The 10,703-nt window shown below is 40.8% G+C and overlaps 1 protein-coding gene across 4 annotated transcripts in view; it reads left to right on the forward strand.

Moving 5' to 3' along the window:
• The window catches only part of GALNTL6 (polypeptide N-acetylgalactosaminyltransferase like 6), a 640,150-nt gene extending 634,937 nt beyond the window's left edge, over nt 1-5,213 (forward strand). For all 4 annotated transcript variants that reach the window (XM_020803448.3, XM_073001453.2, XM_020803463.3 and 1 more), the window contains one exon: nt 4,280-5,213. In XM_020803448.3, the coding sequence (XP_020659107.3) occupies nt 4,280-4,450 (171 nt within the window). In that variant the 3' untranslated portion in view covers nt 4,451-5,213. The remainder of the gene's footprint in view (nt 1-4,279) is intronic.
• The last annotated feature ends 5,490 nt before the right edge of the window (nt 5,214-10,703 follow it).

Raw genomic sequence — 10,703 nt, forward strand, 5'->3', positions numbered from 1 at the left:
TCATCAATGTCTTGCTCTAAACGTACCACTCCAAATATTTGTCAGAAAGGAGAGATGCAACATCTACCAAAGCAGAACATAATTTTTATTGGAGATTTGTTACACCTCACATGTATTTTTTTAAGTAATCCTATTTTTAAGAGTAATATACTCATAACTCTGCCAAGTTTCTTTAGTTATGGGTTTCATTTTTTGAAATAAAGCCAAATTTCAAAAATTGGCGAAAAGCCTTTTTCAAATGATTCCTCTAATGTTTTGGACAGATTGATTAAACCATACTTCTTAACACTAAAAATATGTGCTTGTTACTCTAAAAAGAGGAACAATGTCATCTGTTGCTATGCTATTATTTTAAAACTGACACATCTGTGTCCTGAGCATGCAGTCTTCCAGCAAGAGTTGATACTTGTGAGACTGGAGCTAACTTGCTCACCCGCTGGAATACATTCCTAATAGTTTCATTATTTCCACATGATTTCTACATGATTTTTTCTTCCTCACAATAGAATTTCTGTACAATGCGATTCTGCTTTGGGTGTACTTAATAACTACTGAAGAGAGAATAGAGTTTGGCTGTTTCGTTCAAAGAGACTGAATATGTGACTTCTTTATCTGATGCCCTCATGGGCTGCTAGGGTATCACAGATTAGCCACATTACATTGCAACCCCATCAAGTCTACATTCAGCCAGCCTTCTCTTACCAACAAAACTTTCCTGCGATGAACAGAGGAAGCATGCCAGCATTGAGTGGTGGATCATATAGTGAACTTCCTTACGGTCTTCCCTATGAATATCCGTTCCAGCTGTGTCTTACATCAGGTGGCTGTTTGGCCTTATTAAAATTCTACTGAACCGACCAACTCATTTCAGCCTTCAGATGATAATGGCTTTCCTCAGCTACTGACCTTGGCTATAGTTAAGGCAGCGACCTAGAAGGAGGGAAAGGATCCCTGTCTCATTACCAATTACCTGAACTGCCCAGACTTGCCCGTGAAACCATTATTTTATGGAAAGGGGAGTCTCTCTGAAATAATTTTTCTTCACTGCAGAACAAAAGTAGGAGAGAGTCTCTTTGCCCTTCCAAGAAACAACAAAAGCTTACAGGATGAAACATTCCCAGCCTCTTCTTGCTTTTTAATCACTGTTAACATACTAGCTGTGTTACAATTCACAGTTGTTAACTTGTGAGCTGCTACTCTTAGTGGGACTGGCTCTGCTGTTACCAAACCCAGAGTTTTGCTAGCAAGGAGAAAAAAGGAAGAAAATCAGGGAAGGAGTAGTTTGCCGAAACCATATTGTATTTGGCAGGATTTATTTTAAAATAATTTTCAGATAAGAGCACACATTATTTTAACATTCATATGTATGGCACTGATTCCATGGGTAGCTGAGAGTTCAAGGAAGGCATAGACTCTTATGCCCAAATTTTGGGGTGAGGCATATTCTCTTGTTGCACCACAGCCTGCCTATGAGTGATTTTAATTTAAACAGCTGTAACCTATATGATAAACTTTTGCAACCCATTAATCTCACCTTCAGAGTACTTTGGCTCTCATTTCCAGATACTCATTTTTACCCAAGTAGTAGATTCCAAGATCCCACCACACTATTTTTCTTTTCAGTGTTCCAAAACATCATTTTGTAGCTATTTAGCCAGTCTTCAGTCACTTTGTTGTTGTTGTTGCTGTTGTTGTAGAGTTAGACCCACAGGTATATTTTTAAAAACTGTTATATTTCTGTGTGACCAACTCCACCCCACTGGCTGGGGGTGGTGATCCATGAAGTCAAGAATCTTGCTATGGCTCCAACTGTTTTTAATTAAGGTGGGAGAACAGAGTACAAGGATTGGTTGGGAGCATGTGCGCCCTGTTCTGATAGTCTGCAGGGTGAATAGGTTAACTCCATCAGCACTGCTTGGAGTTCTCAACAGGGCTCTAGTTCCCATCACTGGGCAGGTACACTCCACAGTTCGTGGTTGATGTCTACTTTTGCACATTGACCCCAGGCAACTGACACCCTTCAAGAAGGGCTGAACGTTGAGCACTTAAGGTTCCCGTGTCCTCCAAGTTTGTTCTGCCTCTGGTGGCAATTCCAAAAGTGCCCCTTTTGGCATTTCCTCCACCAGAGTCTCCCTTGGGTTGGAGTGAGGCCAGGGTGCCCAGCTGGTCACCTCATCCCCCAGACGTCAGCTCAGTCGCAGGCTAAGAGCAGTGCACCTCCCCCATATCCTTGCTCATTAGCTGGCTAGGACTGAACCCACTTCCCAGACCAGGGGTTAGCAGCTACCAGTAGGCAATCCTCCCCATGGACACAGAAGATAAGGTCTGCTTCCTCCTTCCACACTCGTCCCCCAAAGTGCATTGAGAAGGATGAGTCCCTCCTCCTCTTCCTCATTTAAGCCTGGGTCCCACATCTCAGCCCAACCTCTGCCCACTCATCCAGGTCCAGGTCCACCTCCTTCTTCCTACCTGGGATCTCCCCCACCCTCATGCTTCCCTGTTGGTGGGTATCCCTCAGGTCCACCAGAAAGGCACAGGGTGAGGGCAGACAGCTCATGAGAGACAGGCAGAACACCCCCTCACATTCTGCAAACCTCGAAGAATTTTAAAAGTTTCTGCATACCCTAATCAAGGATCTACCTCCTTTTTTTACACCACCCACTTGACTTCAGTCTATTAGGACTGTCAGGTGCCGGGGTGTCAGCTGAATTCTCAGCAGTGCTGTGCTTCTCCAGGTCTTCAGCTCTCAAGACAGATCTCAAGAAAAGGGGCACTGGAAATGTAAACAGTTTGATTTTGGTATATGAGGTCATTTTAAAGCCTTGAAACACATATGCATTCACTTTCTGATTGTGTCAGGGCTCACTGTCTCAGTATGCTCTGCACTCAGAATCCATGAGTGAGTGGAAAAGATGAGGCAGTTGGACCCATCCTGCCATTTTGTGCAAAGCAGTGAGTGCCAGGTTTATAAGTCATAAGCCACCTTATTACACAGTTTCTGTCAACATCACTGCAGGGCTGGGGGGAAAGGGGCAGGATGCCTTGAGGACTAATGCTGAGCCTTGCAAAAGCTTCTCAAATGCTATGTGTGATAGGGATGTGCAGGATGTAAGTTGTATAGAGAATGCCAGTAACTGCAGCAGCTGCTGGGTATAGCTTGCTGCCTGTCTAGTTTTCAGAGGGGGGGAAACCCTCCAGATTCATTAGGTCTTCTCCAGATTCTGGACCTAGTACCTTCATTTCCACAACCAGTTGGCCCAGAAGCAGTTCCACCACCCCCACTCCCAACTCTTGCCAGCGCATCTCTCTAACATCACACGGACCCATCTCCTAGTCCCAGGTTTGCCCTGAAATTTCAGAGAATGAGATGCTGCCAACCTGGTAACCCTATATTTTTGACAAAAAGTTATTTCAGTTAAGAAAGAACTTAGTGTCTTTCAGTTGACTTCCAGTTAACCTACTCATGCTACACACAGCAGCCTTGATCAAAGGAGAAAACGCTGCTTGCACCTAAGTGGGGTTGAAATCAATAAGATTTAACATGTGTTCCAAATCATGTGTTGTATCATGTGGATCTGAGCTATCAGTCTGCCTTGCAAGCTAGCACTGAAGAAGAGAGGTTTTAAAATGCACCAGGAATTATTGATCAACGAAGAGGGCAAGGTTAACTGAAATCACACAACATGGATCATACTTATTATTCCAGTGCACTGTTTACCCATATCCTCTTATTTTGTTGTTTTTTGACACACTAGTGATGGTGACTCAGGGATTACATGGGAAGCCAGCCCTAGTATGCCTAGGTAGCTATGAGCCACCTATTCATACTAGTCCATTTCAAACAAGTGCAGAAATTCAGTAAATGATGCATAGAATCAAACCTCAAGCTTGTTGGCTTCCTTCATAGACAAAACACTGCCGTTCTAACAAGAAAAAAAGATGTGTTGAGATTGTGAGGAAAAAGAAGACTGATCCTCTGCATATAATGCTGGCAAAAATGGAAGTATCTATTTTGTACCTTTTGCATCACATGTCTGAGTTCTAAAATGTTTGTGTATGTTTCTTTCAAGGACACTTAAAAAAACCATCTAGCCAATCACTGGAAATAGGCCAGGAGCAATCCTTTGCCATTCTCCCTCTCTCTCTCAAATTCTTCTGTTCAGTACAGAAGCTAAAAGAAGCTTGGCTTGGCCCATGTTAATCTGTGCTCTGGAAAACACGGTCATTTTTAATCAGTCGGCCTTTGCTGCTTAATGCTTTTTTGTTCTCATCCCCACAGGACAAAACTTTGTTCCATCCGGTGAGCAGCAGCTGCGTCGACTGCAACCCAGCAGAAAAGAAGATTTTCATGAACAGATGCGATCCTTTATCAGAAACCCAACAGTGGATTTTTGAGCATATTAATATGACTGTTTTAGAAAAATTTAACAGCAAAAAAAACAGTTCTTAGGAAGACGAACACAAACTGTTCTGTACAGATTGCAAACAACGTTTTGGCCAGCATCTGCGTCAAAGGAGTCAGAAATTAAGTTTTCTAGAGCCAGGAAATCTGTTCTGAAGATTAAATAAATGCCAGGGCAGAAGCCAACTGGGCCGTCAATGCTGATGGACAATATCTGAAGGACTTGGCTAAGAACCTCACCAGCTGCTGCTGAGGTCTCTGTCTGACAAATTCCCTTGCTGGTCAAGGGAAAAACTTTAGTTAAAAAAAATGAAAGAAAGAAATGTCTCAAAACACTCCATGTTAATAAAGTTCAAGAGTTTTAGCATTTCTCAGGTCAAACCCTGCTATAGTGAGTAGCTATGAATAGTTGCTGTTACTTATGGGGATGTATGGAGTGCATGAGCACTATGGGAATTGTCAGGTGCCGTGGGCATAGAGCTGGCAATCTGTATGGGATGCTGCCGGTGTCCCAGGATTGGGAACAGAAGGGGATGTTCTACCGCCATTTCATGCCCGTGATGAAAGTCAGGTTCAAGAGGGTTGTTTGATTAAGGGGCCATAGCAGACAATGTTAACAACCTCCCTACTACATTCCTTTCACTGTTGAAACAAGAATGGCTAAAAAACCATGTAAGCGTAATTTTAGAGTTGCATTTTGAATGAAGCATGAAAATGACTGTAAGGTGTCCAGCTACCATTTCTTTTCTCCAGCTGAAGAAATAATAATTTCCATCAAAGCAGTTAAATAAAAATTTCCATCCATTTTAAAGTGTTACCGAACAATAATCTGCAGTCATTCACATCTATCAAGTCATCATTTTTGGGATGAGCCAAAAATGACTCCATGGCCACATCCCTCTTCATCATGATCAGGGGAATATGTTACTTGTAATAACAGGACAATGCAAGCTTTGCAGAAAGGATTTCCTCTCGGAAGCCTACATTTCTTTCCTGGCACCTTTTATTAAAAGACATAAGTAGATTTAGATCAATACAATCAGCAACAGAAGAGGCATAAAGAGTCGGACAAGGCAGGCTTGTGACCAACTAAGCATGAATATATTGCCTTAAGCTAAAGGATGCTGGCTCCACCAGCGTTAACATAGAGCTGGAGAAATGTTGAATGAAGGCAGGATCCATGGAGGTGATTGTGTTGTTTACATGAAACTATCTGGGCATTCTGTAGAGTGGTAAGAGAAACTGCAGGCCACCAGTGAAAGTTGCAATTAATGCCACCATAAAGGCAGAAATAAATGTAGCATTATCATGGTCTGCAGCTTTGCTGTAAGTGCAGATTGTGTACATTCTAAGTGCATGTTTCTAAACTTTTCTAAGTATGGTTTAAAGATAATATTCCCCTAAAAGTATTTGACTTTTGAGAGCTAGGTTTCAACAGTATCCTATGGTGCACCTCTTGCTGGAATATACTGTACCGCTACAGACTAAGGGGGGAAAATCATGATATTTGACTACCCCCTTTTTTTAAACAAAAATTCTGCCAATGTACAGCTACCCCATGAAGTATGGGAGCTGAAGCTTAACCTTCTCCTTGCTGTCCATTTCTTTGTCTTTCTTCATGGGCAGGGAACATTTTATGTGGATGAAAATTTCTGTCTGCTATCTCAGTTGATAATGAAGGCTCAGATGGTTTTGCTGACTGTTTAGCATGATGCTTAGTGGCAAATAGCTGCAAATATGAGCCAGCCAACATTCAAATCTGGAAACTGAGGTCATTCTGAACAGGTACCCTGTATGATTGCTGTTTGCTGTGGTTGCATGTTTTCTATAAGCATGTTAACAGAGACATTCTCCTTAGGTGTGTTTTTGTGGATGTGGTAGAAAGTATGGATTGTAGCATAATAAATATAGATCTGAAACTGCTAAGATCCAGGTGAAACAAGAAGCTGGATGTGGACAGTTATCAAACCAAACCATACATCTGAACAAGTATTTCAAGCAACTGCTGGAAATACCGTATTTCTGATTTTGTAGTTCTTAGACTAGATTATTTTATTGGCATTTGGAGCCTACATAATTTGAAAGCAAGTTAAATGTATATTTGGTCATATATTCTTCTATATTGGCAGAGATCAATGCATTAACAACTATTAGATTTCTAAACTTATCAGCGCACAGCTTTCAATTTTGTATTTGAATTTCAAAGACCAGAGCTGAAGGAACCACAATGAAGATAGCGTATTTGATGAAAGACAGAAGAACTATCACCGTCACTATCAGATATATTCTGCATCAAATTAGTTCTGAAGTTCTGAACATCTAGTTATGTTCCTTGGTTTTGTGATGCACTTCAATGGAATTTGTTTTGTATTGATTTCTTAGTCCTGCACATGTGTGGCTGGCAATGACTGTTATCTATAGAGCAGCAGAATTGATAAAATCTTTCCATGCAATAGAGTACATATAATCTCCAGATTTCAGGGTCTGGTAAATACAGCCTACCTATTCATGACAATTGCCTTCAACTTCTAATGGCTGAGTCACCTGCCCTGGGCAGAACATGCTATAGAAGTGGCTTGTTGCAGTAACAGATTGTGCTTGTGGCAAATGAATCAGATAACCAGTTCTCAGTAAGCAGGTTGGTCAAAAGGAAAAAGCATCTTCCATTAACAAAGTGGCCACAGGCCTTAAGCAAGGATGGCTTTATCATTAAACAAAATAAAGCAACCACCTTAGCAGCCAGGCGCTGGGAGAAACAGTAGTTTTCCCCTAGCCATTCCTTTGGTTGAAGGACAGAGCTATGTGTCTCATATCACCTAAACTAGCCCAGTTCCTTCATGTACAGTAGAGGAAGCTGTCTCAAGTACTGAAATAAGATTCACCTTCCAGCTCAATTAATCTGTACATGGAATGGAGGTGACAGCCTTTTGTCCATTGTTTCAGGCAGCAAAAAGTCTTAGGGTGACTCACTGGGACACTGCAGAGGAGTGACATGATATCTATGACATTGAGACACATATTTAAGAGTGACAGAATCATCTATGACTTGAGCTATTTCATCAAGAATGTATAGTATAAGGTCACAAATAAGACATATTCATCAAGTTAGGCTGCAAGCCAGCATATTGGATTCTTACATCCAATGGAGAAATACATGGCTCAGTTTCACCAGTTTTCCTCCTCCTTTTCTTGGGAAAAGGCACTCTGTCCTACTAGGCTATGGAACTCTAGAGTGTTGGAGGGCATTCAGGTTCATGCCAGTGTTCACTGAGACATGAATTTGGGTGGTAACTGCAGAACCAACAGAACTGCTTTCAAGGAGAGGTGGACAACCATCCAGTATGCCTCTTGCTCCTTGAAAGCAGATTGATTTTGTACACACTGGCCATTTGTATCCAACACAATGTTCCCCTACGTAGGGCTGCTAAAGCCAGTGGACTTTAACAAGCTTTATTTATTTATTTATTTATTTATTCATTTGTTTCTTTGTGTTTGATCATTTGTTTGTTTGTTTGTTTAGTAAGTAAGTAAGTAAGCATCATTTATAGACTACCTTTCTGCTGATGAGGGGACTCGACCTGACTCATGTTAGATTACGATCACCATTTAAAATGCCAAGGTATGATTTTAAACATTACAAAAGATTGTATACCAGGGTACATTAACAGTGATATCTGTACACAGCAGTTGTTACATTTCTAACAATCTGTACTCAGCCATATAAATTGCATCATACATGAGTTCCTCATACATGTCACCATCTCCTCCATGTCAGTATGTGGTATTCAAATCGATTATGGCTGAGATCTTAAAATATTCTGGACATACAATCCTTTACTAGAGTTTGAGGTAAGCACAAACTGGAATCACAAAACACTGTCTTAAGAACCTGAGATTTTATTTTTGGTACAGATATTTTCTTTTGCCATAGAACACTTCAAATAGTCTCAATTAGGCAGTATTAACAGCTCTTTAATATGTTCAGGTGATTGATATGATAAGGTAATAATCTTGCTCTGTAGGTCATGATATTGTAACAAGATTTCCATTCTTATTAGTGATGATCAGATTTTAGGAGACCCAAGGCAATTCTTTCAGAACTGGTATTGAGTGCCATGCTTGGATGCTTGGGTAGTGAATAGCTGTTCACATGTTAATGCTCGGTGTACAGATGAAATGCTGTGTTTACCCTTCAGAATCATTCCTAGTGTTAAAATAGCATCTCCTAAAATAGGTAGGCATTAATAAAATTGCCAGTGATTTCTTTGACAAGCTGACAACTACTTAACAATACAAGTACACTGGCTCCTCGGAATGAATACAGTACTATTTGTCTATTAAAAAGTCGACAGATATCCCCTTGAAATAAGTATTAACTGGGTTCTATAATATTTTCTGGCAGTCTTATCAGAAGCTGAGGCTAAAAAGCAGGAGAAAGAATACAAACATGTAAGCCAGTGGGAAGGGAAAAAAATTGGTGGGCTGTGTTGGGCATCTTTTCTGTGGGCACTTCATGATGCCCCTCGCCTTAATCTGAACATGTTCATCTCAGTGTCCCTGTGTTTATTGGTTCCTATTGGAACATAATACAAACCAACATAAAATTGTATTTGCGAAGGCTTTCACGGCCGGGATCTAATGGTTGTTGTCGTTTTTTTGGGCTCTTTGACTGTGTTCTGAAGGTTGTTCTTCCTAATGTTTCGCCACTCTCTGTGGCCAACATCTTCAGAGGACTGGAGTACGAATTCTGGACAGAGTTCCTACTCCAGTCTTCTGAAGATGCCGGCCACAAAGACTGGTGAAACATCAGGAAGAACAACCTTCAGAACACGGTCAAAGAGCCTGAAAAACCCACAACAACCACAACATAAAATTCATTTCGAAACAAAAGGGTTCAATTCCCCACTGTGTCATTATCCTATTGAACTTCCACTGAGCAAAAAGTATCCCCCACACAGTAATGGGATGGCATCACTTGTGCAAATATTGTTAGCAGGTGGATGACAGCTTTTTATTTCAATGCAGTTCACTACGTGTTCATTGGCAGCAGTTGCACCAACAGAACAGTCTTGAGTTACAACACTGTTTGGACTTTCTGCTCTGATTTTTTTTATTTCTGTGGGCTACTATGTTAGATATTTCTTTAAAATTACCAGAATGAGATCTGAATTACAACCATTTGTTTTGTAGCAGTTGCTAGCGTTGTATCATTCTTACAATCATACGCTATCAAGTCAATTTTGACTTTTCAGGGTTTTCCAGGTAGAGAGTTCTTGGAAGTAGTTTACCATTCCCTTCTTCTGGGACTTTGCAGGGACAGACTGACTATTCTCTCAGTGAGAATTTGAGGATTTGAACTCCCAACCTATGGCTCCACAGCCAGATACTTAAACCACTGAGCTATCCAGCCATATATGTATATATCAATATGGCCTAGCCAAGATGGATAAGAACTTCTTCTTTGCATAACAAGCACCCAACTATGCTTTACATCTATCTGTAGAAAAAGGACAAAACCTTGATCATTTTTAAAGTGCTAGTCCCTTTCATTTAAACATATTACACTATAGTCTCATTCACTTTCTGGTAAGAAAAGTAACTTAAAGATCTTGGTACATTGTCTTAATCTAGTGATGAACTAGACTGTAGAAAAGACTGGGTAGAAGAAAGAGGCTGACAAATTGCAAATGCTCTTACAAAGTTTGCCAGGAAGGCCATGGCTTCTGGCATACAAGGTGTCTCACGTACGTCAAATGTTATTTCCGTAGATGTCTTAATGGGAAGAATACTGGGATTGAATCTTATGTAACCTGTGCATGTGGAAGTTTTCTCCCATTTATAGAGGGGATGTGTCTGTGGCTCACACTGGAATAGGCATGGGAACGATAAGTCCTCCTGAGGTCTCAGTTCGTCTCCGGAATTCCCCAAAGTGTTACACATGTTTCCCTATAATACTATTCTTTGGTTTTGTCTTTGTTTTGTTTTTCGTTCTAAAAAGTTGAAATGCTTTTTCTAAGATTTAGTTACAGGCACTTAGAGATAAAATATGCTGGCTGTTTTGAACTCATCCTTTGGACTTTGATCTCACCCAGTGTAATAAGAACTGCTATGCAAACACATTCAACGTTGGCCTCAAAGAGGTCCTCACCTTTGTGCCAGAATATTTTCTGAGAGGTGAAACTATGGCTGAAGACATTCTTTCACTTCAGCCTAAGTTGGGCCAACCTAAACTACTACAGAACTAGCCACTTATTGGACACATGTTAAAGCAAAGCAAAAAAAGCAAAGTGTGCTGCTTTTA

This window comes from Pogona vitticeps, chromosome 5 (assembly GCF_051106095.1).
Source record: "Pogona vitticeps strain Pit_001003342236 chromosome 5, PviZW2.1, whole genome shotgun sequence".
In the NCBI taxonomy this organism is placed as follows: Eukaryota; Metazoa; Chordata; class Lepidosauria; order Squamata; family Agamidae; genus Pogona; species Pogona vitticeps.